This window comes from Vigna radiata, chromosome 1 (genome assembly GCF_000741045.1).
Source record: "Vigna radiata var. radiata cultivar VC1973A chromosome 1, Vradiata_ver6, whole genome shotgun sequence".
Classification (NCBI taxonomy): Eukaryota; Viridiplantae; Streptophyta; class Magnoliopsida; order Fabales; family Fabaceae; genus Vigna; species Vigna radiata.
This window is the reverse complement of record NC_028351.1, coordinates 18401852-18416092: the sequence shown is the minus strand read 5'-3', so window position 1 is coordinate 18416092 and position 14241 is coordinate 18401852. Positions and strand designations below refer to the sequence as shown.

The following is a 14241-nucleotide window of genomic DNA, read 5'->3' as shown; positions in this document are numbered from 1 at the left end:
TGTGTGTGTGTGTGTGTGTGTGTGTGTGTGTGTGTGTGTGTGTGTGTGTGTTTGTGTGTGTGCGTGCGCTTGAATTTGGATATTGAATGCTGTAAATTTACACTAATTTGATTCATAAGGAGTTGGAAAATTGTTTGACATTACTTTTCTTAAGTTGGAACACAGGTTATAAACAATTTGGTATATGTCTTATACTTGACTAAAGGTTTATAATTTTTTAATTTTTCACTTAAGCAATATTTTGGCTGCTTAAGCAAATAAGTAGTCGAGAAAAAAGGTTCAATTAAGGGAGACTTTTGCTAAAGTGATGAAATTTCTGTCTAAGTGAAAGTCTTATGGTGAAAATAGGTTTACACGACTCAATTTTCGCTCAAGCACAGGTTTTGTTACTCAAGTTAGGACAGTTTTTGCTTAAGTGAAGAAATTTTCTCTAAAGTTGAAATTCATAAAAAAAAAAACTTAGAAGCTTTAAAAATGTGTTTATTTAATTAAATGTATATGATTGTTATATATAATGTATAAAAAATATTAAATCATATGTTTGATTTTATTAGATGAATTTTTCTCTTAAAAAAAGTACTTGTGTATGGTAAATTAATATGATTTGATGGTTAATGTTGTGATGTAGAAAGTTTTTACCAATAACTTAATATTACGTGTTATGTAAATGTATTAAATTTGGGCTGCTTGTAAATGGTTATCTTTATTCCACAATTTATTAGACTCATATATGTATTGGGTGGTGAGAATCGAAAGATATTTCTATGATTTAGCTTATGATGTGAATTGGAATTGTATCTTGTAAGTCATATCCAAATTACTTTGTTATATGAGTGAATAATGTTTATTGTTATTATTGAGTGTTGAAAAGGACAATCATTTGATGTAGAATCTCTGAAGTCTAAATTCAATGTATGTAAGTCTTCTGGAAATTGTCATGTCCAATATGATCGACCAAATGAGATATAAGTGTAATTGCTTTTAGGATGTAACAAGTGATGTCTATAAGATTTGACATGAAACTAATAAACCTTGAGTTAATTATGTATGAATGAACATGTATCTCATGTTGATGTAATGTGCAAATATGAAATGAGCAAATATGAAAGGTGTGGCTTTAAAAATGTAATTTGTTATTATTTTGTATTGTGAAATTTTTTGAATTACTAGCTTATCATTTTGTATGATTAGTTATATTGTGATATAATTGTCATGATCATGTTGTTATGTAGGAGTAGAAAACGTGACAGATATAAAGTATGTGTATGTTAGTTGTTTACTAGTGCAATAAAGGGAAATGACAGCAGTTATTTTCGCCTATAGGTAATGGTTCCGAAATCAACGTATATACAGGCGAGGCAAAAAGGGGTAGGCTTTTTGCCTCGGTTCATAGGTAACCGAAGTAGTAGAATTTTTCCTTTTTTATATTATTTTTTTTTTCACCAGACTTTTCGCCTTAGTTCCTACTGAACCGAGGTAGTATGTAAGACGTTACTGCCTCGGTTGGGACCTGAACTGGGGCAGTAGAGTGTTTTTTATTTATTTATTTTTTTGTTTTTCGCCAGCCTTTCTGCCTCGATTGTGACCTGAATCGATGCCATAAAGGGATTTCTGCCACGACTATGGTCACAACCGAGGCTTATTCCTCTGTCTTTTTTTAAGAACATGTCTGTTTCTATAACATTCCCAACAGCAGAAACAGACCTACATATATTAAACTTTACAGAGCAATCCAGAATAATCCATAAACATATCTTCTCAATAAAAATTATACTAAAACATAAATCAATTCAATATAACTATAAATCAACTTCTTAGAAGCATAAATCAATTTGGTGTAATCATAAATCAACTTAGAAGCATAAATCAATCCAATGTACAAACTTAACCTAATCATAAATATGCTAAGGTAGAACTTACTATATCCTAATATCTACATACTATTATAGAGTTCAATTACATATTTAGCAAGTGTTATCTAATGGACTTCTCTATAATTGAAGTAGTAAATTATTTTTTTTCTTTTGATTAAATAGTATATTCTAAGGTTTGTGAACTTTTTTTTATATATACATTTTTAGCTTTTTCATCTAAGTTGGAGTTTTCTACCTATAAATTGGATTATCTTTGAATATGAATTGAGTGTCTGGAACCATATTTTGATTTACAAATAAAACTACGATGTGAATTGCAATAACTTGTATAATCTATTATATTCACAAGTTTTACATATACCATTATGATCATTAGTTATAATGAATGATTCTATAAGAATAAGAGCTGGAAAAAACTCGTAGATTTTATATGTTTTTATATTACACAATTTTGTTTTGGCTGTATATATTTTAATTATGTATTCTAAGGTTTTTAGATCAAATTACCACTTTCAACCAAATACCTTAACACAATAATATTATGTTATATGTATTCTTTCGTTAAAAATGCACATCTTGCTTATTCCTATTCAATGTGCGAAAAAACTCACACTTGAAATATGCAATATTATAAACATATACTAAATATGCATCTAAATAAGTTATATGTGATTTATATGTTTAATGGTTTTAAATTTTCAAATTTTGAGATGTTGCAAAAATCTAATTAAACCAATATCAACATATACTTACATCTGTTTTCCTACAATAAATCATCATCATTTTTAGTAATTTTTTTTTCTTTTCGTGTGTGACCATTTTTAACAAAGATCTTATCTATCTATTATTTTATATAATGCACTCTACAAACAAATAGTTAAACAACAAATAGTTAAATGATATCAATCCAAACTCAATTTCTTAATCATATTAAGAAGTAAAGTTTTCACGGACTTGACCGAATATTTACTTTATGTTAAGTTATAATTGTCAACAAAATAAATGATAAAGATATACAATTATATATTTATTTGTAACTGTTATTCTCTTAATTAGGATAATTAGTTGTAGTAAATGTATATGACAATTTAGCTTATTTTGTGGGCTGAAAATTAGCTTGACAGATTGTAATTATTTGTATATATATGAAAGTTCTCCAGCAAGAGAGGAAACAGTTTTCTGGCTCAATTCTTTCTAAATTTAACATGGTATCAGTCTAGGTTACGATTCTCAAACCTAGTTTGCGTTTTTTCAGTCTCGTGTTCTCGACTCTCGACTCTCAACTTTCGATTTTTGAACTTTTGATTCTCGAATCTTCCCGTCTCTATTTTTTCTAGCTCCATGGCTTCCAAAAAATATGATGTCTTGTTCGTTCGCCATAACGAAAAAAACTACTCCGCTTGGGCATTCCAATTCGAGATTTTTGTCACCAGAAAAGATTTGTGGGGTCATGTTGATGGCAACACTCCTGCTCCTGACAAAGACAAAGATAAGGTCGCTTATGCTAAGTGGGCCATCAAAGATGCTCAAGTCATGGCCTGGATCCTAAGTTCCGTGGATTCGAACATTGTCCTGAATCTTCGTCCTTACAAGACTGCAAGCACAATGTGGTCTTACCTAAAGAAAATTTATAGCCAAAATAATGCAGCTCGTCGATTCCAACTTGAGCACAACATCGCTAATTTTAAACAAGATAGTCTCTCCATCTCTGATTTTTACTCTTAATTCATGAACCTTTGGGCTGAAGACACTGATATAGTTTATGCAAACTTGCCTTCCGAAGGTCTCAGTTCCGTACAAACAATTCTTGAGATTACTAAACGTGACCAATTTCTTATGAAATTGCGATCTGACTTTGAAGGTATCCAGTCCAATCTCATGCATAGAGATCCTGTCCCATCGTTGGATGCATGTCTCAATAAGTTGTTACGTGAAGAACAACGTCTTCTTACACAGTCCATTATTGAAGACCAAAGACTATCTACTGTTCTAGTCGCATACGTGGCACAAGAGAAGTCACGACGCCATGACATGAGTACTATTCAATACTTTAGTTGCAAGCGATTTGGCCATTATGCTTTAACCTGTCCGAAAAAATTCTGCGACTATTGTAAAAAGGATGGTCATATTATTAAGGAATGCCCAATAAGGCCACCACGACGACCTGCAACAGCTTTTACAACCACGACTGTTTCTTCTATTCCCAACAGATCTGCCAATCCCGCACCTGTCCATCCAAATGCTACTACTGATGCTCCAACTTTGACCCCTGAAATGGTTCAACAAATGATAATTTCAGCTTTTTCTGCTTTGGGATTATCAGGTAACTCCTCTTCCCCATGGTACTTTGATTTTGGGGCTTCCAACCACATGACCAACAATGCTTGATTCCTTACTAATATAAAAAACTATTCGGGGAATCTAACAATACATACTGCTGGTGGAAATCAATTGCCTATAACAAAAACTGGTGATATTTCTCCATTCCTATCAAATGTCTTTGTTGCTCCTGGTCTCACTAGTAATCTTATTTCTGTCGGTTAATTAGTCGACAATGGTTGCCTAGTTCAATTCCCACAGTCTGGTTGTTTTGTGTAGGATCAACACTCGGGGAAGATAATCGCGAAGGGGCCTAAAGTTGGATGCCTTTTTCCCATCCATTTCTCGTTGTCTCCAAGTCTTTCTTTGCCTTTAGTCTCTTGTAATTCTGTTGTGGTCGATCACCAAGTGTGGCATAAGCGCCTTGAGCATCCCAACTCAAATGTTCTCCATGACATGTTCAAATCTGGTTTTCATGGAAATAAACACATTCCATCTCTTAATAATATTCATTTTGATTGCATTCCTTGTAAGCTTGGCAAAAGTAAAATTCTACCTTTTCCAACACATCAGTCGACTGAAACATAACCATTCGATATCATCCATAGTGATGTTTGGGGAGTGGCACAAGTTACGTCTCATGCTAATTACAAATATTTTGTAACTTTTATTGATGATTATAGTCGTTTCACTTGGGTCTATTTTTTGCGCTCAAAAGATGAAGTCTTTTCCACTTTCAAATTCTTTAATGCTTATGTTCAGGCCCAATTCTCCTCCAAAATCAAGATTCTTCGCTCTGATAATGGGGGGAATACACATAACACTTATTTCAGGAATTCTTACAATCCAATGGCATTTTATCTCAAAGATCATGCCCATCAACCCCTCAACAAAACGGGGTGGCTGAACGGAAAAATTGCCATTTGCTAGATGTTGTTCGCACTCTTTTACTAGAGTCACATGTGCCATCACGATTTTGGTGTGAAGCCCTTTCCACTGTTGTTCATCTTATAAACAGATTACCATCTCCTTCCATAAATAATGAATCTCCTTTCACTCGATTATTTGGTCACCCACCCGAGTACTCCACTATTCGTATCTTCGGTTGTACATGTTATGTCCATCTTCCTCCACACGAACGCACCAAACTCACTGCACAATCTGTGGAATGTGCTTTTCTCGGCTATTCTCCTCATCAAAAGGGCTTTCTATGTTATGATCCTAACCTTCATCGAATTCGGGTCTCTAGAAATGTCATTTTTCTAGAAAGTGTATATTTTTTTACAAACCATCATGACTCGTTCTCTTCCCCAATTTCTGTTTTACCATTGTTTTCTAATTCTTATGCAAGTCAATCATCATCTAGACCTCTATTGACCTATCAAAGGAGAAATACTACCACTCAACATCACCTTGCACAATCCCATGGGCCCCTTCAAGATAATTCCTTGGATGTTGATCCAGTACAAGCTCCAGAACCAGCTCCTTTACGACGCAGTTCACACATTGGTAAGCCCCCAAAAAGGTATATTTGTTCCATGACAACAACATTATCATTTATTCCTATTCCTTCTTCTTATAAACAGGCAATGAAGAATGAATGTTGGAAAAAGCTATTGAAAGTGAACTTCTCGCCTTGGAAGAAAATCAGACATGGGATATAGTGCCATGTCCTCCATTTGTTAAACCTTTAGGCAGCAAGTTTGTGTTCTCCATAAAGCTGCGTTCGGATGGCTCCATAGATCGGTACAAGGCGCGACTGGTTGTGCTTGGAAATAAGCAAGAGTATGGCCTTGATTATGATGAGACTTTTGCTGCAGTTGCCAAGATGACCATTGTGCGCACTATCCTTTCTCTTGCTGCATCCAAATCTTGGCCATTACATCAAATGAATGTCAAAAGTGCATTCCTCCACGGTGACCTTAAGGAGGAAGTTTACATCACACTTCCTGGTGGTATGTCGACTCTTTCCCCAAATACTGTTTGCAAATTGAAACGATCTTTATATGGCTTGAAGCAGGCCCCAAGAGTATAGTTTGAAAAGTTTCGCTCCACTCTTCTTGGTTTTTCTTTCAATCAAAGTCAGTATGATCCATCACTCTTCCTTCAACGGACTCCCAAAGGGATTGTCGTACTTCTTGTTTATGTGGATGACATTGTGGTCACTGGTTCTGATCAAGATGCTATTTCTAGAATCAAACAAATGCTGCATTCAAATTTTCACATGAAAGAGTTAGGCCATCTCAATTATTTCTTGGGTTTAGAGGTGCATTATCATCCTGAAGGTATTTTTGTAAATTAGCATAAATATATTCAAGATTTGGTCCAGCTAGCGGGACTCACCAATGCTACCCCTGTTGACACTCCAATGGAAGTTAATGTTAAATATAGGCGACATGAAGGAGAGCTTCTTGACGATCCCACTCAATATCGGAAACTAGTTGGTAGTCTCATCTATGTGACTATCACTCGTCCTGATATTTCTTATGTTGTACATACTGTTAGTAAGTTCATGCAATCTCCAAGGCACTTCCATTTTTCAGCAGTTCAGCGTATCATTAAATATCTCCTTGGCACCTCAAGTCGTGGTTTATTCTTTCCTAGTAATTGATCTCTTCAACTCCAAGCTTATAGTGATGCTGATTGGGCTGGTTGTCCAGACAGTAGGAGATCAACTACTGGCTGGTGTATGTTCCTAGGGAATGCTCCTATTTCATGGAAATGTAAGAAACAAGACTCAGTCTCCAAGTCGTCCACTGAAGCAGAATATCGCGCAATGTCTGCTGCTTGTTCTGAAATAATTTGGCTACGTGGTCTTCTTACAAAGCTTGGAGTTTCTGAAGCACAACCCACTTCACTACATGCTGATAACACCAGTGCCATCCAGATTGTAGCAAATCCAGTTTACCATGAACGGACGAAACACATTGAGGTTGATTGTCATTCTATCCGAGAAGCGTATGATCGTAGAGTCATCACTCTACCACATGTCTCCACTTCTGTTCAAATAACTGACATTTTCACTAAATCATTGCCACGCCAGCGTCACAATTTTCTACTTAGCAAATTGATGCTTGTAGATTCACCGACATCAATTTGAGGGGGGATGTCAACAGAATAAATGGCAAAGATATGCAATAAATGACAAAGATATGCAATTATATATTTATTTGTAACTTTTATTCTCTAAATTAGGATAATTAGCTGTAGTAAATGTATATGACAATTTAGCTTATTTTGTGGACTAGAAATTAGCTTGACAGATTGTAATTATTTTTATATATATGAAAGTCCTCCAGCAAGAGGGGAAACAGTTTTCTGGCTCAATCCTTTCTAAATTTAACAATAATTGGGGTTCTTTTTATTAGAAATGTAAAATTTGATTTTGTAACTACTTGATCCATAACCAAATCCACTCCTCTATATATTTTTTTATGAAATTTCTTTATCTTATGAATTTGGTATGATTTCTTAATTTTTCTTGAAAATGACATAATCTCTTTTGATATACATTTATTTATCTTCTATATTATTATGGATTTGTTGCAATATAGGTGATAAATTAACAAGTAATTTTGATATGTGAGGTGTTTGTTATTATTTTTTTTCCCAATTTGATAAAGTAAAATTCAAAAACTTAAATTATTGATATTTTATGATATCAACTCAAGTTACATACCTTCTAATATTAACCATATTCTATAGGAATCCAATTAATTAAATTTTCACTTGCAACACCAATTAATTAAAATTTCTAACCAAATCACTATCCATACTTTCTATAAATCTTAGAACTTACAACTCATGATGTTGTTATAGATTATTGATGCACTCATCGAGGAGTATAAGTTGTCTTCTTATCCTTGAGTAACATTTATGCCAAATATAATAAGAAAAATTATAGCTAAAACTTTTCAGCTATTGCACATATATAATAGGTATACATCTTCATGTAACAATACCATGTTCCTCTTCAAAAGTTTCTTTGATGGAAGACCATCCAAGATCAACATAGGACCTTTAACAAGAGCCATGTCCAAAAGAATCCAAGAGGAAGAGGGAGTACTCACTACTTTACTTTTATGGAGTATTAATTACTAAACACCTCTTTCTCTTTGCTAAATAAACTTTACATTATTTTGTAGGCCTTTAATAAAGAGGAGACACCATGTACATATAGCTAAGGAAGGCTACCAAGAAGGACAACCAAGGAATCACAAAAGGGAAAACAGGTGCACTCAGCGCCCCTCCAGGGCGCCCAGCACCAGATGGCGCCCAGCGCTTCTCCAGGCCGCCCAGCGCCAGAACTGCAGAGTCTTCTTCTTCACTTGGATTGCTAACCTGGCATGTTGTACCTTGCGTACCAAGTCTCTCCAACTGCATAGCTTCCTCAACAAGCTTCTTTTACACTTAGAGTAGCTTGCACAGTACGTTTTAGAAGCTCTCCTTCATCTATAAATAGAGAGCTTCATCACTTGTAAATTCAACTTGATTTGGAGCAATGAAATGTTGTTGAATTCTCAACTATCCTCTCAAGTTCAAACTTGTGCCCTGTTATCTTGCACCTCCTCTAGCTCCTTTCCCCTTTGGAAAGCCTACTGAGTTAGAATTCTACCAAACATCCATCCAAACACCTTCACACATTTTCACAAACACCTACCTTGCATTTCAAACTTCATCTTCTTCATCATTCCGCTGTCAATTCTCTGGATTTGGAGGCTGTCCAAACATCCATCCAAACACCTTCACACATTTTCACAAACACCTACCTTGCATTTCAAACTTCATCTTTTTCATCATTCCGCTGTCAATTCTCTGGATTTGGAGGCTGTTCGTGACTGAGTTCCAAGCGAGCTTCCATCATTCTTCTTACAACATTCCAAAGACAATAATTTTTGCTTTCATATAATTTGAAAATACTTCAAATTAGAATATTTCACTTGTTCTCTAATAACTTTATAAGCCTATTTCAAAACATAACCACCACTAGAATTCAAATTATCACTCCAACTCTAAGAGTTCTCATTCTATTTCCACAATTCTATCTTCTATTAAAAAAAGTGTTTCACATTTCAAAATTCTCATTTCTATTTATGACAGGAGTGATTTCTTAAGTTTATAATAGAGTTAAGTATGTTTTTATCATTATATTTATATGCAAAATAGAATTTGTTTTTCTTTGAAAATTCATACAAAATTCATTCTTGTACTTTACTAATACATGGAATACTTTCTCCAACACCAATGACACTAACTTTTAGATGACTTGTCTAACGATCATATTGACTGGATTAAAATGTCAAAACACATTATTGACATGTGTTAGCCACATTTAATTTTAAAAATAATATTATTTTTGTTTTTTGTTTTTCTTTTCTTTTGCATTTTTTCTTTTGGTTCCGAATGATATATTACACCTTTGAAACTTGAGTCAAATTACAGATTAATAAGTCTTTACCTTTATATGATACTCCATTTTTTATTTCTATCCATTGTGAGACTTAGACTCACATTAGATTTCTAATATGGTATCAATTATCAAGAGACATTTCCATCTTGTTAAAGTGTTTTTGTTAAAAAAAAAGTTCATGAAGTTAATGTAAAAGCTAGATGCAGGGTTTTAATAAAGATTAATGAACAAAATTCAGCACAACAATAATGCAATTGTAACAGTAATTGTAATTGCATTGGTAATATTTGTCAAATGATTTGCACTATTTAAAAAAAAATGAAATCACAAATATGTTAACTATGTTTTTAGATTCTCAATTTATATGCAAAATTGAAATACGTTTTTCTCACAAAATTTATATAAAATTCATTCTAATACTTTAATAATGTATAAAATACATCTCCAAGACTAAAAGAAAAAAATATAAAAGAAAAGAAAAATAAAATACCAATTTTTTTTTTTAAATTACATGTGATTGGTACGTGTTAGCAACATATAATGACATTTAATCCAATCAACATAATCATTAGACAAATCATTTAAAAGTTAATCTAGTTAAAAGTTAATTTTATATGAACTTTAAAAGAGTAACGAATTCTAATCTTCCATGTTCTTTTACATTGAATTATTATTAAGAAAAATTATTGATATACGAAGGACGTATCAACACTTAATATACATTCAAAAGAATGCTCGATTTTTAGATTTATGCGATGTGTGTACCATTGTTTTATTTTTAATACGTTATCAATACTCTATTTTTAATCCACTAAGAATGTTATTGATGTAGACAACAACATAGATCTTTTCTACTACTCATCGTATGAAATTTTACTGGAAAGAGTAGACAGAAAATTTTGTTATAAATAGCCAATTAACTTATCATTATACATAAATAATTTATTATTATGAACAAAGCACATGATTGACATGCTGTAACAAGTTGGGTTAATGGTACATTCTGGCTAAAATCCACTAGGCCATTGGCCCATGGAATTCTACATTGGTTTTATATTTCGATGTTGATTTTCAATATCAATAAATAAAAGAAAGAAAAAAATACCGCATGCAACGCTTTTATTAAGTATATATCGAATTAGGAGTGACAACGGATTGGATCAGATATGAATAATGTTTACCTACAATTCGATCTGTCAGATAAAACCGTATTTGTTACCCGACTCGCTACTAGCTGGATATTCGTATAAAAAAATTCTACGATTTTTTTCAATTTGTGGATATATGTTGGATATTTTTTTCAACCCGCGAATATTTAAAAAAAAATATTTTATAGGATTTTAAATAAAATCCAAATTAAATTGTAAAAGAAATATAAATAATATTTAAAACATGTATTCAAATAAAGTAAATTGATAAGTAAAGAGGGTGTTGCACAAATGCAGAAAGAGACAAAAGAATAAAACTTAAGGATAAAAACATAATTTCAATTTTTTAGCGAGTAACGGGTATCCACAAGTCGGATAGTGTAATATCCGCACTCAACCCATTTATAAGCGGATATTAAAATACTTACTACCCACAACCAACAAATAATAAATATCTGCAGATACTAACTGTCCGTCGCGGATTTTATTTGCTGATATTCGTGGGTGCAAATTTTTTTGTCATCCTTACACATAATTCTTTTTGAATAAATATTATCACTTTAAGAATAAATGAATAGGAAAACACTAAATCTTCTTAAATTTTCTTTTTTCTTTTTTCTTTTTTCAATGTATTCTGAGTTTTTTTATTCAATATATGCTGTATCGAAGAAAAATACCACTTACCCTCGTAGAGGTAAATGTGTTATTGGTACGAGCACCATAACACCCACCCGTAAGTGCACTTCTTAGTTTAATAATCTAAAATCATTAAAAGTTTTTTGCTTTTTTTAAAAATATATACTTTATATTAACGTTTTGGGATTAAAAGATGTTAGTTGAACACTAAAACGTTTTGCTACATACCATTAAAGCAAAAGAGTACATATGTAATAGTTAAATAGAAAGAAAAACTCCAACAAAGTAAAAATATATTAACATGAATAATCAGTAACGCGGACCAATAAAAATATAAAATGTTTCTAAATAAATCCGGAAAAATCCATTGTCTCCCAAAATAATGGATTCACTTTGTATAATTTACATACAATTAGTGAAGATATTGAGAAGTGTGACTATGCATTTTTGTCTCTATATAATATGAATGTAATATATATATATATATATATATATATATATATATATATATATATATATATATATATATTTATATTGTTAGGAAAATGTTGTAGAATAACCCAGCTAGCATCCCACCAGTGCAACACTCAAGTGTATTATTATTTTTACTTAGTGATAAATAAAGTTGAAATCTCCAATCACCACTGAGCTTAAAGTTTTAAAATTTTATAATCATAAATTGAGATGATTATCAACATTTTTTTTTATTAATTATTCAATTATATTATATAATATCATATCTGAGTTTGAAAAATCGGATACTTGCTTGCTGCATGCTTGAAAATAGCTAGATTAATTTGACCATAACAAACAATCAGTCAAAACCAAGCAAAATTTATTTGCCAAGAGTCAATAAAATGTTTATAGTTAATTTTTTTCAAAAAAAGAAAATATTGATCCTTGTGATCTTTTTTAAAAATATGAATTAAAAACTATTAATAATAAAACTTTAATATATACTTGAAACTTCAACTTTAAACTGTATATGGATTTTAAAGATTAATAGCCTATAAAAGTTATTTTTTATTATAAAGTTATAATATAATGTTTCTTTAGTATTGTCACATCACAAATATAAATATATATATATATATATATATACGTCAACATAATAGTGTAAAGCAGTTAAGATAAGAAATTAGAGTATTAGAATTACAATCATTTTAATTAATTCCAGAATTTAAAACTTTAAAGACAAAGAAGTACCTCAAATGACATAATCTGAGTACTAGAGTATTTCAAGATAATACAACTTAGTTAAGAAATCCAAAAAAACTAAGTTGCATCATCACCATCCTCAAGCTCTTGCTCCAGGGGAACCTCCTCAACATCTACTCACATCCAAGTGGATGATCATCGCAAAAGAGAACATACACAAACAACATAAACAAGCAAAAGTGAGCTAGGTATAAAAAGCATGTTATCAATCACACACAACTTGCAAAGTTCCAACAAATATACAGGATCACACAGCATGACTTGTTACACTTTAAACCACTCGTCCGGACTAGAATGATTGTCGAACTATGGCGGGTTATGCACTCGTGGCGGCCTCTACTACTTTGTAAAGTCATTGTCAATGGGTTCCACCCTACCACATTCACGAGGTTAGTCCATTTCGCGCCTTGGAGCATACTGGAAGCCTCCAAGACTAGGACCTCCTGCTACTACTCACCACATGATTCAATCCTCTCTACTTGAGAATGATTGATCATTGTAGTTTCAGGAAAACCCCAAAGACTAAGCTTCCATGCAATCATTCTAACACTATAAGGGTACCATCATGTATCCTCTCCTTGAGGATCATGGAATTACGTCCATGAACCATACTTTGTTACATTTACACCAATCATCACTTTGTTAAATTCAATCATCAAATACGCTTCATACTTTCACATTTCATTACAATCATCATTCCATACCTCATTAACAACATACTTCCTCATCCATAACATATTTAATTAAAATTACACAAATAGTAAAACCATTCCTATTAATGAACAAGACCGAGAAGAAGATATTATAGAATCTTTGTACAATATCGAACAGGAGATCACTCCCTATATATAAATATGACCGAATGGTCATTTGAAAGTAAGACTCACACATGAGCCGAGCACTTAAACCTTAAACCGAACACTTCCTGACTTAGGTCAAAGTCCATGGGCTTGGCCGAACACTATTGGATTAGGTTGAACACTATTGGCTTAGCCGAACACTATTAGCATAAACCGAATACTACTGGCTTAGGCCAAACACTCTTGTTTTAGACTGAACGTCATTAGGACCGAATATAATTACAAGACTAATTATTACGAAGGGACCGAATGCTAGTACAAGACTGAGCACTTCAAAGACTGGGTGTTAGTCCATGACCGAGCACTTCAAAGACAGTACATGACCGAGCGGTCATAAACAGATAAGACCTATAACATACTGAACGCTATACTGAATTGAATAGTATCATAGGACCGATCGGTCATTAACTGAAATTCCATCATAACAGAACTCAGTTAAGACCTAACATTGAGCATTTCTAAGAAGTCACCCACACACTTAAGACCAAACGGTCATTAACAGGTAAAGTCTCATAGAGGCTAAACCCAGTTAAGACCGAACACCAGTACTAGTATAAGACCGTTCAGTCATTAACTAGAACTCTACATGAGTAGAATCCTGTTAAGACCGAACATTAGGGAAAGGCCGAACGGTCAATGCAAGACCTTCAGCGAACTGCATAATTCTGCAGAATGACTGCAGAATTACGATCAATACCAAACCTTACCAATTTTACTACATTCTTCCTACTTCTAATCCTCCAAACTTATTACATATAATCTTATAAACTTCCCTA

The 14241-nt window shown here is 32.8% G+C and overlaps 1 protein-coding gene across 1 annotated transcript; it reads left to right on the top strand.

The window, feature by feature from the left end:
• The first annotated feature begins 3215 nt into the window (after positions 1 to 3215).
• LOC106758580 lies at positions 3216 to 3599 on the top strand. The gene has a single exon (XM_014641507.1). The coding sequence runs from the start codon at positions 3216 to 3218 to the stop codon at positions 3597 to 3599; it is 384 nt and encodes a 127-aa protein (XP_014496993.1).
• The last annotated feature ends 10642 nt before the right edge of the window (positions 3600 to 14241 follow it).